Source organism: Staurois parvus, unplaced genomic scaffold (assembly GCF_062004578.1).
Source record: "Staurois parvus isolate SC_StPar_1 unplaced genomic scaffold, SC_StPar_1.0 ptg000153l, whole genome shotgun sequence".
Taxonomy (NCBI): Eukaryota; Metazoa; Chordata; class Amphibia; order Anura; family Ranidae; genus Staurois; species Staurois parvus.
This window is the reverse complement of record NW_028317949.1, coordinates 23,590,552-23,613,088: the sequence shown is the minus strand read 5'-3', so window position 1 is coordinate 23,613,088 and position 22,537 is coordinate 23,590,552. Positions and strand designations below refer to the sequence as shown.

The 22,537-nt window shown below is 41.2% G+C and overlaps 1 protein-coding gene across 2 annotated transcripts in view; it reads left to right on the top strand.

Annotated features, from left to right (window-relative positions):
* PIGN (phosphatidylinositol glycan anchor biosynthesis class N) overlaps positions 1 to 22,537 on the top strand; it is a 450,907-nt gene that overhangs the window by 44,269 nt on the left and 384,101 nt on the right. For both annotated transcript variants that reach the window (XM_089674856.1, XM_089674855.1), the window contains exons 5-8: positions 5,126 to 5,232; positions 6,093 to 6,217; positions 19,584 to 19,714; positions 22,347 to 22,457. In XM_089674856.1, coding sequence (XP_089530982.1) covers positions 5,126 to 5,232; positions 6,093 to 6,217; positions 19,584 to 19,714; positions 22,347 to 22,457 — 474 coding nt within the window. The remainder of the gene's footprint in view (positions 1 to 5,125; positions 5,233 to 6,092; positions 6,218 to 19,583; positions 19,715 to 22,346; positions 22,458 to 22,537) is intronic.

Below are 22,537 nucleotides of genomic sequence, written 5' to 3'. Positions count from 1 at the left end.
GCGCAATTGATATTGATAGAAAGGGTAGGGGAGGGGGCATGGAAAGGATATGAACTCGGTTTTGGAAAGACTGAGTTTTATGAAGTAGTGTGACATCGATAGTGATATGCCAGTTAGTAGCTTAGTGATGTGTAAGGTGACTGAAGGGGTGAGCTAAGGAGTAGATATATAGATGTGGGTATCGGCAGCGTAGAGATGGTATTGGAAGCATGCAAGGTTGTCAACTGCCCAAAATAAAAAGTGTAGATAGAGACAATAAGGGGCCCAAGGACAGATCCTTGGGGTACCGTTATAGAAAGACGAGAGAAGGAGGTAGAGTTGTTGGTTACACTACAGAAGCCCTGAGATAAGTAGGAGAACAAGGAAAGAGCAGTCTTTGAGGCCAAGGCAGTAGAGGTTTTTGAGAGAAATCGGGTGGTCAGCTGAAACGTCTGTACAGGATGCCAGGGATGGGTCCTGGATGGAAGATATGTGTCCCCATTGCTTGGGTTGTGGTTCCTTTAACCTCCCTGGCAGTATTCCTGAGTGTAGCTCGGGGTTAAGTTTCAGTACCAGAAGAGGTAACGCCGAGCTACACTCAAGATTACACGGCAGCATTGCTCTGGGATCCCTGGATCACTTACCTTGTCCCACGCGGTCCTCCCGCTGTGTCCCCCCGCTGTGTCCCTGGCCATGTCCTCCAGCCGATGCCAGCATCTGTCTTCCAGATTCCATTCCCTGCGAGTGTCTGGATGTACGGGGGACGGAACCGGCGGGAGATTAAAAAATGTCAGAATTGTACATGCACATAATACACTAAAATCTGATAGTGTTACATTACTGTATCAAACCATTTCACATACATTTTGTCCCGAGTGCTTTGTCCTGTGCCCTGCCTGCATTTTTACCATTCTTTCTGCCTGGAAACTGAGAAAGGTCCATGGCATCCAAAAAGCGTCCCTTTAGGTCAAAAGCGGTTTTAGACCAGCTAGAGAACAGCGATAGTAAATTAGACCCACTTGCAGTATTGAGCGATAGTGTTTAATGGGGAAATTCGTCATCAGACACTGAAAACGATTTTGCGTCTGACCTCAGTGATGTGCAAACTTTGCGCTCTATTTCAGATTTCAGTGTTTTTGGTTTTATTACATTATTGAATAAAATGTATTATTATTATATTATTATTTTTTAGGATTATTTATTATACTATAATTTATGATTTCATGTTTCAAATTTTATCATACCCAGGATGTTTACTAGACTCTTGTTCGGACAGATTTCAGTGAGTTATTCCTAAGAATTACAGGCCTACAATAAAAAAACAACATATTTCCATTGAAAACAATGTACCGCTTTGAGCACAGAAATACTGACATAATCATACCGCTAGGGAAGTTAAGGAGAACAAACAGAAAAGTTGAAGTACTCAGGAATTCTCTACCTTTAAACGGTGAGAATATTCTGGGTGATCTGAGAGAGGATGGAAAACTGATTTTCAGTTCGCCCAGGATTATTAAGTTCTGTTATGGGACCCTGACTACGGGTACTGTGGTCCTGAAAGGCTTAAGCCATCTGTGAGAGAGGGATATAAATGACGGGAAGCAGTTATCAGTTGTCCATGAGGTGTGGAGCAGGACACTCTTGTGAGAAGGAGCTGTGCACTCTTTAGACTACTGAGACACTGCTGAGCTGTGGTGACATATCTTTGGATCCCTGTAGCAGGCAGAGGACTTTAAACCCAGTTTGTGGGACAAGGTTTTGCTGGTGGTGAGCCAAAGGCTTTCTTTATACCTGTGGTTGATGGACTGTTCTGTTGGTGTTCATGCTGAAATTAAGCTGGTTTTCATTTACCTTTTAAAAAATGGACTATTTGCTTTTAACCAACATAGCTGGCTGGTAATCTTGACTCCCTCAAATATCACAGTTTTAATAGAGAGTTATTTGAGTGGCCATTGGTTTTAGCAGTTAGTAAGTCCTTAGTGCGTTTTAGAAGGATAGCTTTTGTGGAGTGTTGTGGGCGAAAGCTTACAGTAAGGGGCCAAGAAGGTTGTTTTCATTGAGATTGGAGCTAAGATAGTTGTAGACTAGGCATTCTAGGATTTTGGAGGTAAATGGGAGCAAGGATATGGGTTTTAGATGAGCAGAGTAGTTAAGAGGGAATGGGGTCCAAGGAGCAGGTGGTGAAGTGCTCGTCGGAGAAAGATTTAGCAACCTCCACTGTAGAGACATTAGTAAAAAAATTAGATTGATGAATGTGGTGGTGGAGATGATATGGTAATTGGGGTAGATAGCTGAACAGTGGCAAGCTAATTACATATGCATCTAGCTTGTTTTTGACATGACTGACAAAGTCCTGGGCAGTGAATGGCTTAGTGGGCAGCGGCAGTTGGGGATGAAGTAGTGAGTTAAAGGTGGAAAAAGATTTGACCAACATAAGAAGGTGTTCGCAAGAGTGAGAAAATAGGTCTGTTTGGCAGCATGGAGGGAGGAATTTATATTTAGGAGGGCAGCTTTACACAGGGCAAAATCGTGCAGTGAATTAATTTTATTTTACACTCACTCAAGAGAGCAGCTACAGTGGGGCAAAAAAGTATTTAGTCAGCCACCAATTGTGCAAGTTCTCCCACTTAAAAAGATGAGAGAGGCCTGTAATTGGCATCATAGGTAGACCTCAACTATGAGAGACAAAAAAGAGAAAAAAAATCCAGACAATCACATTAACCAATTTGGAAAGAATTTATTTGCAAATTATGGTGGAAAATATTTGGTCACCTACAAACAAGCAAGATTTCTGGCTCTCACAGACCTGTACCTTCTTCTTTAAGAGGCTCCTCTTTCCTGCACTCATTACCTGTATCAATGGCACCTGTTTGAACTTGTTATCAGTATAAAAGACACCTGTCCACAACCTCAAACAGTCACACTCCAAACTCCACTATGGTGAAGGCCAAAGAGCTGTCGAAGGACACCAGAAACAAAATTGTAGACCTGCACCAGGCTGGGAAGACTGAATCTGCAATAGGCAAGCAGCTTGGTGTGAACAAATCAACTGCGGGAGCAATAATTAGAAAATGGAAGACATACAAGACCACTGATAATCTCCCTCGATCTGGGGCTCCACGCAAGATCTCACCCGTGGGGTCAAAATGATCACAAGAACAGTGAGCAAATATCCCAGGACCACACGGGGGGACCTAGTAAATGACCTGCAGAGAGCTGGGACCAACATAACAAAGGCTACCATCAGTAACACACTACGCCGCCAGGGACACAGATCCTGCAGTGCGAGACGTGTCCCCCTGCTTAAGCCAGTACATGTCCGGGCCCGTCTGAAGTTTGCTAGAGAGTATTTGGATGATCCAGAAGAGGATTGGGAGCATGTCATATGGTCAGATAAAACCAAAATAGAACTGTTTGGTAGAAACACAACTCGTCGTGTTTGGAGGAGAGAGAATGCAGAGTTGCATCCAAAGAACACCATACCTACTGTGAAGCATGGGGGTGGCAACATCATGCTTTGGGGCTGTTTCTCCGCAAAGGGACCAGGACGACTGATCCATGTACAGGACAGAATGAATGGGGCCATGTATCGTGAGATTTTGAGTGCAAACCTCCTTCCATCAGCAAGGGCATTGAAGATGAAACGTGGCTGGGTCTTCCAACATGACAATGATCCCAAACATACCGCCCGGGCAACGAAGGAGTGGCTTCGTAAGAAGCATTTCAAGGTCCTGGAGTGGCCTAGCCAGTCTCCAGATCTCAACCCCATAGAAAACCTTTGGAGGGAGTTGAAAGTCCGTGTTGCCCAGCGACAGCCCCAAAACATCACTGCTCTAGAGGAGATCTGCATGGAGGAATGGACCAACATACCAGCAACAGTGTGTGCCAACCTTGTGAAGACTTACAGGAAACGTTTGACCTCTGTCATTGCCAACAAAGGATATATAACAAAGTATTGAGATGAACGTTTGATATTGACCAAATACTTATTTTCCACCATAATTTGCAAATAAATTCTTTCCAAATCAGCCAATGTGATTGTCTGGATTTGTTTTCTCATTTTGTCTCTCATAGTTGAGGTCTACCTATGATACCAATTACAGGCCTCTCTCATCTTTTTAAGTGGGACAACTTGCACAATACTTTTTTGCCCCACTGTATATCATTTGAGACTTTTGGTGTCATCTCTTTGCCTGGGTTGAAGCAGTTGGGGTCTAATTCTGCATGTAGTGAGGGGAGCAAGTGTGTCCATTGAGGATGAGAGTGAGCTCTTGTAGACAAAAGTAGTCAGGGCAGAGCAGGACAGGGGTGAGCTTTTGTTTTAGGGGGTCATAAATAGCAGAATAGAGAGAGGAAGGGTTGAAGTGGTGAATGTTTCTATGGATAACTTTGCTGGCTGAAGGGACAGGAGGTTGAGGACAAGGTGAGTGTATAAGTGGCAAAGTTGTGATCCAAGCGTAAAGAACGGATGTTCAAGAAGTTGCAAGGGGTGCAGAGTCGGGAGAAAATTAGGTCAAGCTGGTTACTGCCAGAGTGTATATGAGATTTATTTGTAAAGTTTAGTGGTAGCCAGTGTGGTAACATTAACAGCAGTATCAAAGTCACCAAGAATGATAGTGAGTATTTCAGAAGAGACAATGGGGTTGATTCACTAAAGGCAAATATTCTGTGCACTTCAAATATACTTGCTCTTGATCTGAGGGGAAGCTCTGCTGATTGATCATCATCCAATCATGTGCAAGCAAAAATGCTGTTTTTTTTAATTCTCCGCTTATGTGATTGGGTATTCTTTGCAAAGTGAAGCTTTACCTCATTTACTAAGCTCTGGAGCAACTGCACTTGCAGTGCATTGTATATTTGCCTTTAGTAAATCAACCCCATGCATTGTAGCCAAGCAGGGAAGTCATCAAGGAGGAGAGCGATAGAGAATGGAGGTAAAGGTAAAGGAAGAACTTGGAAAGTGCTTTGAGCTGATAGGATTCCAGCTCCAGCCCCTTTTTCGTCCACTGGGTTTGAGTGAGTGCGTCCAGTGGGGTCACCAGGCGGAGAGGCAGAGTCTGTGTATCGTAGTTTTATTGTTTTCTGCAAATCTTTCAGCCATATTGTAGCAATTTAGGTTGACCGCTTGTGATAAATGTATTTTCAGGTGCCAGTGGAGATCATATATTTACACATTGTTACTCTGCATCAAGTGAGGACTTTGCATCTGAAGATGCTACAGAACTGGACACTTGGGTATTTGACAACGTGAAGGTCAGTGACAGATGGTCATATGTTGTTACTATGGTCATAGATGGTCATATGTTGTCTGTGTCGGATTTCATAGATTCAAAAGCGGTATAATTGCTGAGAACATGTGTAAGATGTGTTTACAAAAAAGAGGTTACTGGTATGGTTGGATTAGATAAACTTGGTAAATACACCGGTAGCAGTAAACCTACAAAAATGCAAAATAGTAAAAAGGATGTAATTGTGCTTTATAAATATTATGTGACAATGCTTTGTTTTAACTTTTATTTGGACTCTTCATTTCTACATAAGACTCATAATATAACTTATTTTGACTGGATTTTCTTCCCGATATCTGTACTAAAATTAGTCATTGCTCTTCATATAGTAATAGTTATGACATAATTGGTTTTGAAGTATATTCTATCTAAGGCCTGGTTCACGCCAATGCAGTTTGCTTTTGATCTGCTTTTGCAATGCTTTTTGCATTTTACTGTGCGTTTACACACCCGCATTTTTGCGTTTTTTTTTCTTCCAGATTTATTTTGTTTTTTATTAATGGGAAAATGTTTTTGTTGCTGGGAAGAATAAAACCACAGCAAAAATGCACTACATGCCTTTTAGCAGTGTCTCCATTGAATTCTATTCTAGCAAAATGCTGATTTTTGCATTTAAAAAAATCCCTGACCCTTTCCAAAAATGCAGCTGCTAAAAAAGCATGGATGTGAACGTGTCTCATAGCAAACCATGTTAAATGGACTGGTGTGTTTCTGCAAAAAGCACTAAAAAACGCGTTGGTGTGAAACATTCTCAAAGTCTTTGTTATTTTATTGTTATTACTTTTAGATATTATTCTATTTATTTTATCAATGTTTATCTTTTAGAATTTCTTCAGGTCTGCCCGCAACAACCAAACACTATTCAAGAAATTAAATGAAGAAAGAATAGTGTTTTTCCTTCATCTGCTTGGTCTAGATACCAATGGACATGCTCATAGGCCGGGTTCCAGGTGTGTACTCTGTTTTATTGGGGAGAGGGACTACAGAAGGGCAGTACTCATAGGTCCATGAGGTCATGGGGTCCTATCATATAGTTACATAGTTAGTCTGGCTGAAAAAATACAAAAGTCCATCCAGTTCAACCATAGAAAAAAAAAAAGTTATAATCCTATACCCACAGTTGATCCAGAAGAAGGCAAAAAAATCCTATCAAAGCATGATCCAATTTCCACCTGCTGGGGAAAAAAAATTCCTTCCTGATCCCCCGAGAGGCAATCGGATATTCCCTGGATCAACTTTACCTATAAATGTTAGTATCCAGTTATATTCTGTGTATGTAAGAAAGAATCCAGGGCTTTTTTGAAGCAATCCACTGAGCTGGCCAGAACCAGCTCTTGAGGGAGTCTATTCCACATTTTCACAGCTCTCACTGTGAAGAAACCTTTCCGTGTTTGGAGATTACATTTCTTTTCCTCTAGACGTAAAGAGTGCCCCCTTGTCCTCTGTGATGACCTCAGGGTGAATAACTCTACACCGAGTTCACTATATGAACCACTGATGTATTTATACATGTTGATCATATCCCCCTTAATCTCCTCTTCTCAAGAGAGAATAAATTCATTTCCTCTAATCTTTCCCCATAGCTGAGCTCCTCCATGCCTCTTATCAGTTTGGTTGCCCTTCTCTGTACTTTCTCCACTTCCCCAATGTTCTTTTTTTGAATTGGTGCCCCAAACTGAACTGCATATTCCAGATGAGGTATTACTAATGATTTGTACCGGGGTAATATGATATCTCTCTGTCTAGAGTCTATACCTATTTTAATACAAGAGAGGATACTTGTTAATCCTACTCATTTACCAACTTTGTGCTCAGATTCAGTTCTGTACCTAACACATGGGCACTTTTTGTTTTTACCCCAATATCTGTTTTTTTTTTTTTTTCTTTTCAGGAAAATTAGTAACTAATGGAAAAAAGGGCCAACATGGCTGTCAGATGTTTTTGTGTTCATTATATATGGGCAGCACAGGTTATATTGTGCATTACGGTTATATATACGCACTATGGCAGCTGCTGTGATATACAGGCTATACACAGCCAGATTTTGTTTGTATTATTGTTTTTCTGATTCTAGATGATTGTCAGCTGCTATGGATGATTTTGATCAGATCAGGCAACAATCTCCTAGCTGGCACAGGCAAGTAGTCCCAGCTGAACGATCAAGGAGTTTGCCATAAATTAGTAAATTTTCGAATGAACGAATGCTGTTTAAAAGTACTTAAAAATTCGATTTTGGAATGAATGAACTTTTCTGAATGAACACCATGTATACTGTAGGGCTTGTTTCACACAGGGTTCATCTTGTATAAGAGCAGTGTGAACAGCAAGCTTTCAGCAAGGTTTGTTGAAGCTTTTAACCACTTGCCTACCGAGCACTTTACCCCCTTCCTGCCCAGACCAATTTTTAGCTTTCAGTGCTCTCATACTTTGAATGACAATTGCGCGGTCATGCAACACTGTACCCAAACTAAATTTTTATAAAATTTTTTTTAGACAAATAGAGCTTTCTTTTGGTGGTATTTAATCACCACCGGGGTTTTTATTGTTTGCTAAACAAACAAAAAAAGACCAAAAACATTGAAAAAAAAGTTTTTCTTAGTTTCTATTTATAAAGTTTTGTAAATAAGTAATTTTTCTTCTTCACTGATGGGCACTGAAAAGCTGCACTGATGTGAAGTCACTGATGGGCACTGATAGGCTGCTCTGATATTTGGCACTGATGAAGCTTCACTGATGGGCACTGTTAGGTGGCACTTATGGGCAGCACTGATGGGCACTGATTCAGCTGATGGGCACTGATTCAACTGATAGGCACTGATTGCCAGCAAACATGGGCACTATTGGCCGCACTGATGGGGCTACACTACTCTTCAGGGCACTGATGATCAGTGTAGATGTCCTCCTGTGAAATGCCGCTTACCGGCTGTCCTCATGCACTGTTAGCGTGAGGAGAGGACTGCCTATAACTGGCATGTCCTATTTACCCTGTGATCAGCTGTAATTGGACACAGCTGGTCACATGGTAAAAGCAGCTGTGACGGGCTCGTTCTTTAGTTATGTGATTAGCTGTGTCCGAAGGACACCGTGATCACAGATTGCGTGCCACAGGGGGTGCGAGGGGGTGTGGTTGTGGGGGGACATCTATGGACGCCTCTCAGAACTAGCCAACAGCGCTGTAGCCGTCTTTTGGTTATAGCACGGTCGGGAACTGGTTAAAGTACCATTCAGCTCCAGTTTGTAAATGCTGTAAACAGATCCTATTGGGAGTGCGGATTCACTTTAACCACTTCCCGCTCCACCTGTTGTAAAAATACAGCCAGTCGGGTGCCCTACTATCCCGTTGGATGTCATATGAAGGCACATAACTGAGAAATCTGCAACTACGGTGTCCACCGGACACAGCAAAACTGAGTGATTAATATCGGGCTGCTGTGATTGGCCCAGGTACTATGTGATCGCTGTGTCCAGTCACAGTGATCACATGCTCACTAAGTAAATAATTCCCATGAATGGCAATCATTGATGATTCATTATTTATTATTGTGATCTCTGTTATTTGTAACACTGATCACATGGTGTACAGGGTCAATCACAGCGGCCCTTGTACTGTGGGATAGATGTGGCCAATTTCAGCATCACAATAAATAGTAAACAAGAGTCATGAATGAAAGCCATTCATGACAGTTCAAATTATTGCTTTTACAATGATCATTACTGTAACAATCAATCGCAGTGTAAAGAAGAAAAAAAAAATCCCAATCACCTTTTCAGAGTAGTACAGTGTCACTACGGTGACAACGTTGCACCATTCGCAGTGTCCCTGATCACCACACCAGTTAGGCCTCTTTCACATGACCGGGTAGGTGGATTCCTGTGGCAAGAATCTGTGGATAGGGACAGAGGTCCAAGCCTGGAGGCAGTCAGCTGTATCCAGGCTCTGACATCTGTCCCAAACTGCAGCTAACCGCTGGATGTATACATAACCCAGTCTTTCCAGCAGCAAGAATCTGCATACTCTTGTTGCAGGAATCCGGCAGCCACGCAAGCCCAGCCATGTGAAAACAGCCTTACAATGTCCATGATAACCACCACACCAGTTACACTGTCCCTGATCACCGCTAGAGCAGTCACAGTGTCACCATAAGGACTTGTTCACGTACAATGCTCTTTGAAGAGCCACCCATATTCAGATCACTCTTCAGAGAGGATTTGACAGACAGAGAGTCAGTATTGCCTCCTCACCACCTGCTTTAACCCCTTGGACTTCCTGTCCTGCACAAGCAACCTCAGTCCCTTGAATGGGTCGCGATCTGTGAAAATACAGGGGATATAATTTCTGCCACAGCTGCAAAGCAAGGCATCACAGCTACAGCATGTACTAACGCTGGCCTGTTTATTGAGCACGTTTCTGCCTGTTGCCTGGACCGATTCTTTGCCTTTTTTACTGACCATGTCTCTGCCTGCGCCTTAACTGACCCATCTGCACATCCCACTGACTACGTTCCTGCAAGACACTAGTCTCAGCCATACCCAGCGGAGACAACTGCACTCCTGCACAAACTCTTTTGTTTGTCCTTTCTTTACCCTCGTGTACTTCCAGGCCTGTGAACATGGCATTCCTGGGGGCAGGCTAGGCTAGGCTGCTATAGATGACGCTGCGCTAAGCTATATTCGCTGACCACTTGCATAGAGATTACCAATTAAGTACATTGGTTTTGATACAATTGGTTGATTTGTGTGACACACTAGCTAAAATGTGCTGTATAAAGTCAGTCCAAAAAGTCTCACACATGTGCTATCGCCATACTTAGAAGGGGTAGCAGGATGTGTTTTGGTGTGTAATTTTAAGTATGCCTATGCTGTGTGTGAGAAAAATCGTATTAAAGTAACAACCTTGTGTAAATCATTTTTATTTTCATTCTGCATTTTCCAAAAACTTGTGGCAAAAAAATGAAGTCTTCAAAAAAAAAAATCACTATGCCTCTTAGAAAATACCTTATGGTGTTTGCTTTCCAGTATGTTGTAATTTTATGTGTGTTCCCACTGTCTTGGTGCTCCAGGGCCTAAAAAATGTGATAGGCTGTCAGGAAATTCAATGCATAATTTATGCCCCTAGAAAGTCTGAAGGTGCTCCTTTGATTTTGGGCACCTCTGTGTGGGCTGTGAAAAAGGTAAAACGTCTTATAGCCAGATGTTGGATGACTGTACCAGAAGGAGAAGCTTGCTGAAAACTTGGCAAAAGCTTCATAAAAGCTTGCTAATCACACTGCTCTAATGAAGACTGTGTGAAACAGATGATAGATTTTTGTTTGTCTGAGGAAAAATTCTTGATCTTGCTTCTTTTTTCATCACTGCATATCGAATCGATTTAACCCCACTAACCCTTACAAAAACAGGAGCATTCTTAAAATGAAATATTTCAAATAAAATTCTGCTAGTGTATGGCCAGCTTTAGAAAATTTTTCCTAATCGTTTTTATTTTTCCCCCCAAGGTAAGCTGATGCTAAATTAAGAATGCTTGAGAAAATAAATGATTCCTTTGTTTGGATTGAACCTACATGTCCAATTATCCTCTGTTGTATATGGCCCCCTTTTGACCATTGAGGGAAATTTGTTTTTTTTTTTTCCAGATGTGTAGCTTTTATGTCTTCTAATTTTTTATAACCTCAGCACAGGAAACTCCAATATAAGCTAAATCTTCTCCAGTGATCACCGTACGAAAATCACTAGCAATCAATTTCTAGGAATAGTGATCTTTCGCTAAACCGATAATAGAACAAATTGATTCCCGTTGTGTAAAATACTCAAAAAGCATGTAGTAGAGATGAACTAACATTATCTTCCCATGCTTACAATGCCATTTGGTTGCTTTAATACATTCTACAGCAATTCTGAAATGTAATTTAGTGCAAAAGACATATTAGGGGTCCTAGGCAAGGTAGCAACTCTACTCCACCCATCCACTGAACTGATATTAATAGGACTGTAGTAGTCACAGCAAAGCTACCCTATTTGCATTGCTTGTACTGGCATGGTCTGTCTCATCAGTAAAGATATGGAATTATAAATAGCTGAAGTATGTCAGTGTAATGTATACAATACATGTAAGTATCCTGATGCAGTGCTAGTGAATAGCACACAATGTAAAAGAATGAAAAGTAACATCTACTCAGATTGTTAACAGACAGTTACAGAAATAGCAGTTGCAGCATTATTTTCAGCGCAGTTTTCAGCAGAGTCATTGCTTTTGGGTTAATTCAATCTGCTTCTCATAAAACTTGGTGTACAGACTGTGATCTAGTAGTACATGGGTTCTCGGGCTCACCCATTGTAAGAATAGCTTTGGCAGGTAGATTTCATGTGTGATACACATAGGTAGATGCAGAAAGATTAGTGAGATTTCATTGATTTATATAAATCATGTCTCACTTCAGTTGTCAGCTTTGGGGAGGGTTGAACCTTTACATTTTCATTGGATCTGCTATAAAAGTGTGCTTTGAAATGCCTACATTAAACGAGATTTTAGAAGATTTAATTTTTGGTTATAAAGTGATGATTTACCATAGACCCACTTTTGAGCTTTGTTTGTTTTGTCATGAAACTATTCTGTTACATTTAGTCCTCTAAGTATATTTCCAAATATTCATTGCTTAACGACAAATAAACTTGTAATTCAATCACTTTGTGATTAAGTGGCTTTCCGAGATCTCTCACTGGCAGTAATAATGACACATTTCGCATTTCATTTTAGGATGCAGATGTCTGTCAGTCTTTATGAGCCTGATGTTTAATGAGGCTAGGGTGTCTGTCAGTCTTTCAGGCTTACGACTTGGCCTCAAGTTTCTGTGCTCATAAACAAGGACAGTTAATCAATGTTTTTCTTTGACTGGTATTGGTGTTGACATCCTGATTTCGCATGCCAATTAGAGGCAAATGATGGCAGCTACAGATGAAATGTAGATGTTAAAATTCCATGTTTGTCTTCAATAATATGTATATTTAAGGGTGAATTAGAATATAAATGATCTGACCTTGACCTCTGCTCTTATGAGTGTTTGGAGCCTATTTTAGTTAATACTAAATATTAAAGATAGTACAAAAAATGGCCACTGCCCCAATCTTTAACTGGCCTTCACAGCAAGGAGCACATGGAAGGGCGACGTATGTCAAACAATAAAAGCGAAAAATTACCAGCTCAACTTACCAACCAGCTTGCAAACAAACCGAATTGTCCTGTCTAACTGTTTGCATAAGCTGCAGAGCCTCTTCACGGCACCCCAATATTCTGTAGTTCCTAACTCTAAATATTAAAGATACTTCATAGAATTTTTGACTTAGCGGTGATTTTTTTTGGTATCGCATTACAGGACACAGGATCTTTAGTCTTTAACCAGGTGTTATATGCAGCTGCCTTCAGGAGATTAGATACTGGCAAAAAAAATGCAGGAACATCCCCTATATAACTCCTCCCACTCTCAGCTAGCCTCAGTTTTGTGGCAAGCAATAGGGACATTTGAAACACTGACAGGCCCACATAAAATATACATCAAGAAGGGTTCAACAGAACTCATAGAGCAGCTTGTAGCACTTTACCCCTGAAAATGGCAACAAGGGAGGCCTGAACATCCACCTTGTACAATTTACCAAACATGTTAACAGAAACCCATGTGGTAACCTTGCAAATTGGAGAAACAAATGCTTGATGCTGATAATCAGGGAATTTTGAGAAGCACTGAAAGGGAATCCAATTGCTTAAGATACTGTAGGTGAGAGGTAGACTATCACAGTGCGTACCACTTCTAGAGAAATGAGGGATATTTTTTTAAAATGCCTTGGAGCAGGACATAGGGAGGGGATGATAATGTCCTGGTTGAGGTGGAAGGAGGAAGCTACCTTAGGAGAAAAGGGGCTTCTCACTTCAGGACATTCTTGTCCTTGTGTAACACGAGAAAAGACTCTTTACAGGATAAGGCTGCTAACTCAAGAGACCTTCCATGCAGAGGTAATAGCAATGTGTAGGGCAAACTTTGTGAGGCATTATAGGTAAATATCCCTAATAGGTTTGAGGGGTGGGCTTTGGAGGACTGAAAGAACTAGATTAAAGGTTCATGGACTCACAGGGGGAGTAATGTGTGTGTCATCTTGCACACAGGCTATAACTAAGAAATGAGAGGCCAATAGTGTCTGCGACAGAATGGTGAAGGCTGATATTTGTCCTTTAATGGTACTCAAAGCTAGATCCTTAGCTTGACCAGACTGGAGGAAGGACAGGATATGTCTCTCAGAATATTTCCTGGGATGAAATTTGTTGGACTTGCACCATGCAAAATATGCATTGATGGGGAATTATGGGCTTTGCAAGAAGGCAACTTCCTAGCCTTCAAGAGGGTAGGAATGACCCAGTTTGATAGGCCCCTATCCTTTAGGACCTGGGCTTCAACACCATGCCTTTTAAGGCCAGCAACAGAGTAGCAAGATGGTTGACCGGCCTTTGGGACACAAGTCCTGAACAATCCAGAAGGGCCCGTGGAGAGACTGGGGATGTCCGAGTACAATGTCCTCCTGGCCAGTTAAATGCAATGAGAATCACCTACATGCCTTCTATCCTGTGGAATAGACAAAGTTGAAGATGAAGAGGCAGAAGAATGTACATCCGGTGAAACTGATCCCATGCAGTCAGTTCTACCTGCAAAAGCTTGAGGGTCTCTAAAAGTGGAGACGAACATGTCCAGTTTGTTGTTCAATATGGAAACCTGAAGATCATTGTGTCCCCCACCCTCGGTAAAGGGCTTGGAGCACCTTCAGGTGGAATAGTTCATTCCCCAGGGTTTCAGGCACTGGCGACAATTTTCTACTCCAAAGTTGTGGATGGCAGAGAGGGTCAGAACTTGCATTTCTTATCAGGAGAGGATCAAGTCTGTTTCCCTTTGAGTGCTGCAACTTCTGGTGCCTCCCTGGTGGTTAATATAGGCAACAGCTATAGCATTGCCTAGCTGGATTCCCATAGGGTAACCTCACAATCAAGGGGTCCTATATTGCTGGGACAACTGAACTGCCCTGAGTTCCAGGATGTTGATGGTAAAACAGGCTTCCTCCTGGCAACCATGTCCTCTGCACTGAGAGGGCATCCAGGGTCTTCCAAATTCTGACTGGCTGGCATCTGTCCTGAGGACTTTGCACGTGTTTGGGGTACAGGGTTTTATTGACCACATCATGGACTGTCTGGCCGTGGTAGGTCAGACACATGGGGCGGTTGAAGTTTTCCTATGGCAAAATGTCTTTGCAGAGTTTGAACTGTTTGCTGGACATTAGCTGACATGTATAGGGAGGACTGATCCTTTAGCATGAGCTTGTCTAGGTAAGCCACAACATAAAAACCCTGAGAGCACTGAAAAGGCTGATAGAGCATCCCCCCACTCTGACTAGGGAGGGTAACTCATCACTGAGTAGAAGAATTGGAGCAAAACTTGGCTGGCTTAGAGATCCATGTCTTCCATCGAAAGTGTGTTCTAGACCTAATCTTGTACATGGAGACTTAAGAAGGATGAAAGGAACTTTTCCTAGTCTTAGAAGTAGAAAGACAACCTGCAGGGGTGCAAGCCTTCTTTTTCTGGGGTAGAAGAATACTCTTATCTCTATAATCAGCTTAATGTACTTTTCCACAGAGGGAGCAAATAGGCTTTGTCCCTCAAAGGGCAGCTGCTCAAGGGTTTTTTTGCACAGAATTTCAACTGACCAACATTTGAGGCATTTCGGACCATGCACTTTGTCAAGACAGCAGGCTGGTGATCATGGGGGCAGCAACAGGTTGCATGTTGGGGCCCACTAAAGAAAATAGGGCCTTAAAGATGATAGAATATTAATGAACAAAACATCTGGATGAGCAAAGATACTTTTAGAATAAGGCCAGTCACCATAAAGAGCGAGTGGACTGGGAAGGTCTTAAAAGGTTTGGGAAATTTTAGGCAGCCCATGCTGCAGACCTTAGGCTGCTGTAACACTAAACCAGTGCTCTGCTGGACACTAATAGACTGCTCTAACTGCTGATGAGAAAAGATATTTAGCAGTTTATATTTACTAACATAATTGCATTTCCATGTTCTGTGTACTGTGGGAGACCAGATGTAGTGAAAGCAAGGTCCTGGGTTTAGTAACACTTGGAGGTTTTTTACCTTCTGTGCAGATGAGTCCCCCCACTGCCCCCTTATACTTATCTGAGCTTGATCTCAATTCAGCTTTGTGCTCGAAAGCAGCACTTCTGTCCCTTCTCACAGGGCAGATAGTTAGCAGCAGGAGTCTCTTGCAGCTGTCAATCAAATTTTGGGACCAGGGAGTGGAGGGCGGGGCTGAGCCCTGCTGTCTGTGTCTACTGTATATACAGTGCCTTGAAAAAAGTATGCTTGCTCCTTGAAATTTTGTCATGTTACAACCAAAAACGTAAATTTATTTTATTGGGATTTTATGTGATAGACCAACACAAAGTGGAACTTAATTGTGCAGTGGAAGGAAAATGATAAATGATTTTCAAAATTTTTTACAAATATCTGAAAAGTGTGCTATGCAATTATATTCAGCTTTACTCTGATACCCTTAACTAAAATCTAGTGGAACCAAATCTGAAACATTCCACGGAAAACTCCTAAAATAGACTGGGCAAAATTATTGGCACCAAAATTGTAAGACATAATTGCATTCCAAGTTTGTGATGCTCCTGTAATTTGCACGTTCTGACAATGTAGAAATCACTCCGGCACCAGTTTGATATTTGGTAGCACACCTCTTGGAAAAAAAATAACTGAAATCAGTCGCCCCCTGTAACCATCAATGAGTTTATTACGCTTCTCTACTGGAATTTTGGACCACTCTTCTTTCGCCAACTGCTCCAGGTCTCTCAGATTGGAAGGGTTCTTTTTCTTCAGTTTTCAGATTTCGTAATGCCATACACACGGTCAAGACATCCAGTGCCTGAAGCAGAAAAGAAACCCCAAATCATCAGTGAACCTCCACCATGTTTGACTGTAGGGACTGTATTCTTTTTTTTTTAAAGACCTCATTTCTTTTTCTGAAACCAGTAGAATGATGGACTTTACCAAAAAGCTGTAATTTTATTTTGTCTGTGCAAAGCACATTCCCCCAAAAGGATTTTGGCTTCCTCAGCAGGGGCAGACTGACAACTCATGGGGCCCCCGGGCAGTAGGAGATCATGGGGCCCCTGTGTCCTCGCCCACACTCAAACCACACCCAAAAAAGCCTGTGAAAGGTATTAAGGGCATCTCACGGGGCCCCCTACTGTCCCCGGGCCCTCGGGCAGTGCCTGAGTGCCCGAATGGTCAGTCCGCCCCTTTTTCTTAGGTAAGTTTTGGCAAACTCCAATCTGGCTTTTTTATGTTTCCTTGTTGGCAGTGGGGTCCTCCTGGGTCTCCTACCATAATGTCCCTTTTCATTCAGATGGTGATGTGTAGTGCGAGCTGACACAGTTGTACTCTGTGCCTGAAAGTCAGGTTAAATTTGTCTGGAAGTTGATCGAGGTTCTTTAGCCACCATTTGAACAATCCTTCCTTGCAATCTTTGATCATTTTTCTCTTTTGTCCACTTTCAGGGAGATTAGCTACAGTGCCATGGGCTGTAAACTTCTTGACAATGTTGTGTACAGTAGACACAAGAACATTAAGATCTCTGGAGATGGACTTGTAACCTTGAGATTGTTCACGCTTTTCAACAATTTTTGTTCTCAAGTCCTTAGATAATTATTTTCTGCTCTTTCTCTTCTCTGTGTTACATGTGGCACACAGAGACACACAACAGAAAGGTTAAGTCAATTTGTCGCCTTTTTAACTGGTTGCCGGTGTGATTTCTGCATTATCAACACTTGTTAATTGATACAGATGAGTTTAATTACAAATTAAAGGAGCATCACAAACCTGGAATGCATTTATTTCTTACAATTTTGAGAAGGTGCAAATTATTTTGTCCAGTCCATTTTTGGGGTTTTGCATGGAGTCTGTCAGAGTTGGCTTTTTGTTTCTCTACTTTGTGTCAATACCAATACAAACAAAGAAATAAACATGACAATGCCTAAATATTTGTAATTGCAACAATTTTCTGGGCAAAGTAGTGCATTATTTGACAGAAATGCAGGGGTGCCCATATGTTTGGCCATGACTGTAGTTATTTCTTAGTGAAGTTATAAATACTTAGAAATGAACATGTAATTTGTATAGTGAATGTATAGGCAGTTTGAAGGCCCTTTCGCTGGATGGCATTTTTACCCTAGGACAATGACATTTGTAACAACTTTTTAACAGTCACTTGATTTGCAGCACACTGAAATGTGATCCTAAGAGATGATCATCATCAAGTAGATATATCTCTCATTATCAAAGATATTTAATTGCCTAAGTCACCATAGTGAAAGTACGATATTGTAACATACCTTACACCTCTACAGTTGCAAGAAAAACTATGTGAACCCCTTGGGATTATGTGGAATTTTGCATGAATTGGGCATAAAATGTGCTCTGAACGTCATCTAAGTCACAACAATAGAAGAACACAGTCTGCTGAACATAATACTACACAAACATTAGATGTTGCCATGGTTTAATTGCACATAACATGTAAACATTCACAGTGCAGGGAGAAAAAAGTATGTGAACCTTTGGAATTAATAACTGATTGACCCTCCTTTGGCAGCAATAACCTCAACCAAACGTTTCCTGTAGTTGCAGATCAGACCTGCACAGAGATCTGGAGTAATTTTGGACCACTCCTCTTCACAAAACTGTTTCAGTGTAGCAATATTCTTGGGATGTCTGGTGTGAATCGCTCTCTTAAGGTCATGCCACAGCATTTCAATCGGGTTGAGGTCAGGACTCTGACTGGGCCACTCCAGAAGGCGTATTCTGTGCTGTTGCAGCCATTGTTTTGTTGAATTACTTGTATACTTTGGGTCATTGTCCTGTTGCATCACCCATCCTCTGCGGAGCTTCAGTTGGTGGACAGATGGTCGTACGTTTTCCTGCAAAATGTCTTGATAAACTCTGGAATTCATTTTCCCATCAATGACAACAATCCGTCCAGGCCCTGAGGCAGCAAAGCAGCCCCAAACCTCCCTCATGTTTTACAGTGGGGATGAGGTTTTGATGTTGGTGTGCTGGGCCTTTTTTTCTCCACACATAGTGTTGTGTGTTCTTCCCAAACAACTCAATCTTGGTTTCATCTGTCCACAGTATATTTTGCCAGTAGTGCTGTGGAACATCCAGGTGCTCTTTTGCAAACTTCAAACGTGCTGCAATATTCTTTTTGGACAGCAATGGCTTCCTCCGTGGTGTCCTCCCATGTACTCCATTCTTGTTTAATGTTTTCCTTATTGTAGATGTGTCAACAAAAATGTTAGCATGTGCCAGATATTTCTGTAGGTCTTTAGCTGACACTCTGGGATTCTTCTTTACCTCATGCAGCATTCTGCACTGTGCTCTTGCAGTCATTTTTACAGGACGACCTCGCCTAGGGAGAGTAGTAACTGTGCTAAACTTTCTCCATTTGTAGACAGTCTGTCTTACCGTGGACACATGAACATCAAGGCTTTTGGAGATACTTTTGTAACCCTTTCCAGCTTCATGCAAGTCAACAACTCTTGATCGTAGGTCTTCTGAGAGCTCTTTTCTGCGAGGCATGGTTCACATCAGACAGTGCTTCTTGAAACCAGTAAACCCAAAACAGGTGTGTGTTTGTTAAGGGCAGGACAGCTGTCAGCAACACATCCAATATCATCACACTGATTGGAGTCAAGGTTGGCTCACTCGTGGCTCCAATTAGCTCTGGGAGAAGTCATTAAGCTAGGGCCTCACATACTTTTTCCTCCCTGCACTGTGAATGTTTACATGTTATGTGCAATTAAACCATGGCAACATCTAATGTTTGTGTAGCATTATATTCAGCAGACTGTGTTCTTCTATTGTTGTGACTTAGATGACGTTCAGAGCACATTTTATGCCCAATTCATGCAAAACTCCACGTAATCCCAAGGGGTTCACATACTTTTTCTTGCAACTGTATGCTAAACATTGGCATAAGCCACATCACCACATGGCAGGATTTTACATTACAGACCCAGGGACACTAGTGCTCCTGATGGAAAAAAAAAAGTACATAAAGGTCACTCTAGTCTTCAGATATTTCTGATCTCTCCAAGAGAAAGAAAATTATTATCTACCTTTCTTAACAAATGTGTATATGAAAAAAGGAAACTATTGCAGTGTGCATTTCATTTCTGAGCACTTCAATAATTACCTTTCTGTTTATTTCCCAAAAAAGTGAGTACAAAGAAAATGTGAAAAAAGTTGATGAAGGTATCAAAGAGATGGTAACCCTGATTGAAGACTTTTATGGATATGATGATAAAACAGCTTTCATCTTTACCTCTGATCACGGCATGACAGACTGGGGTGAGTAGAACTGTGTATCAGTTTGTAATTTTACAATGACTCTCTTTTGTTCGTGTTCAAGATATGAGAGTTTTTGTTTCCTAAAATAAGTTACTTCCCAGCATATCTTTAAGGGTCCATGCACACTGGGCTTAAAAAGCACTGCTTCTACAGGAGTTTTTCGCTTTGCCTGTAAAAGCAGCTCAGTATTGTCCAATGTTTCCATGTACATTAGGATGTTTAGAATCACATTTTAAGCTCAGTGTTTAGAGGCAGGATAAAAAAACATTTGGTTTGCGTTTTTGAGAGGATTTTTCTGACATAAAAAATGCTAAACACTCCTTAAAACCCCTAAATGCCTGTATAAAAATGCTCTTTATGTACATTTTGTTTCTGCCAAAAGAACTGCCATTTTTTTAGGCCCAGTGTGCATGGATCCAAATACTGATTTTGTGTCATGATAAAAATCCTCTCTTTTTCAAATAAGTCAGATTTACTCTGTATTTTTGTAAATGGGATACCATACTTCTCATTAAATCACCGGGAATTTTGCAGACCTTTCTGAGATCATGAAACAATATGAACTAACCATAACTAGGTAGGCTCATGACTTTGTTAGTTGCGCTCAAAAATTATTTTGTTGGACTTTGTCAAGTAGCATTTGCAATAAGGTTTCCTCACTGTTGACCTTGCTGTTTTATTTATCTGCATGTGCTCATGTTTTTAATTATTAACATCAACTAAATATAATTGTCAAGTACCTTGGAAAGCAGCATCAGCATTAAGCTATTCCCACAGGTTTGCAATGCTCCCCTCAACGGTGGAGTAAGAAATTTAGTTATCTAGAACAGTGTTTCTTAACCTTTTCTAAGTTTAGTATCCTTTAAAAGTAGGCAAAAATCTCATGGTACCCCAGGCGAATTATACCTTGTTTTGTTTTTTCAAGACAAATTGGGTGTTCATTTGATGGTAAATGTTAATGGAAATTTGATTTTTTTTTTTTATCAAAGAAAAAGTGCCTGAAAATAGCCAAAAAATATTATCTTTAAATTTTAGCTGTATTTTTTTATGCCATTACCATGACCCATCAGCAAAACTCTTATGAATGGAAAAAAACCTATTCCTGATGTGCATGAAGGTACCTCACATATGGACATTACTTGTTTGTACCTGTAGTAAGACTAAGAAACAATAGTTTTGCATTTTGCTTTTTTTTTTCTACCTAAACACACTGACACTATTATAAATATTTGTTTACACAATCTTTTACTCTATTGAGGAGTATCTTTTTCTCCTCACAGAGGCGAAACAGTTCAGGGCTGGTTCCAACACTAGTGGTCACTGTGACTAGGTATCACAATGACCACCTGATTGGGAGCCGATTTGACTGATTCCCAATTGTTATGGCAGGAAGGCAGGAGCTCCTGGTGACAGTTAAGGCCTCGTGCTGGGGGTGTGCAGTAGAGCGCACTGTCAGCACAAACACATGCGGCACTAACGGAAGAAAGCCAACTTCTGTGACACTGCATACATATGTTGCACCATGATCAGGGGTGCCGTCAGCATCCTAGATGAACTCAGTGGCAACCTGGTTGACAAAATCTAATCTAGAAACACCTGGTAATAGAGATGTTGATTCTCAACATATGGGAGGACCATTGATATGGTCTGGCATTTTACATAGATGGCCTTTGACCCCAGGCATGACCAATTGCAAGGACCAAGGCACATGCCTATTTAATTTAATCACTAGATTAATTATATATTCCATCTGGTTTATGGACACTTTGCAATCTTGAACAGAAGGCCTACGTAGACTGCTGCTAAATGTTGAAGAAGTGAATTCAAATCTGGAAAAACTGCTGACAGGCAGGGTTTTTATAACAGAAGAGACCCTAGTGCTCTCTAATATCAAAAAGTCTTCCCCCTGTCTGTTAGCAGTAATTGGATCTGCACATGCGCATCTCAGAACACATTTATGGCACCTGCTGTGTGCCATGGTGATGTCTCCCATTCACATGCATGGGAGTGATACCATCTGGGCCTGGCCTGGCCTGGCCATTCAAGTGGACAAAGAGACTGAACCCTTAAGGAAGACAAGGTGAAGATGAACCTGCCTGGGACCTGTGGGAGCAGTAACAATGCAATGATGGAGTGCTTAATTTGACAGGCAAGTCTGCCATACTAACACAATATGGCATGTAGAGGGCCAGTTTTTTACTTTTTTTTTTTTTTTTGGGTGGAGTTTAATACCACTTTAATCTCTGCTAAGTTAGTGTATTTGAATGGTGATAAATGTTCTGGTGACTTATGTTTAAAGATCACATTATTCTAGAAATTAGCTGATACAAATATGTTGTAAATATCCGGTATTTGTAATGCTAAGTTATAAGGAGATGTGTACAAGTAGTTATAAGCTCAGTGGACTCACATAAACTTTTCTTGTAGCCTTCACACGAACGCTCCTTATAATACTAGCTCTTCCTGTTGGAAACTAAACATATTATTTTCATACTCCTCTCTCACTGGGATCCTCTGGCTAGACAACTGATTGGTGTGATTTCTTGGTTAACCATTTCAAGTTTATGTACGCAGTAAACTTGATGTATGTTTTGCTTATTTATACTGTATATTACCACTTTCTGTCTTGCAGGTTCTCATGGTGCAGGTCACCCTTCTGAGACATTGACACCACTGGTTGCTTGGGGAGCCGGAATACATTATCCAAGGCAAAATGAACTGCAGCATGATACATTCTCCAAAGGTAAGTTGTCATACAATAAAATAAAAATATATTAAATAATCAAGGAATTATGTAAACCTTAAATCTAGATTTCTGACGGG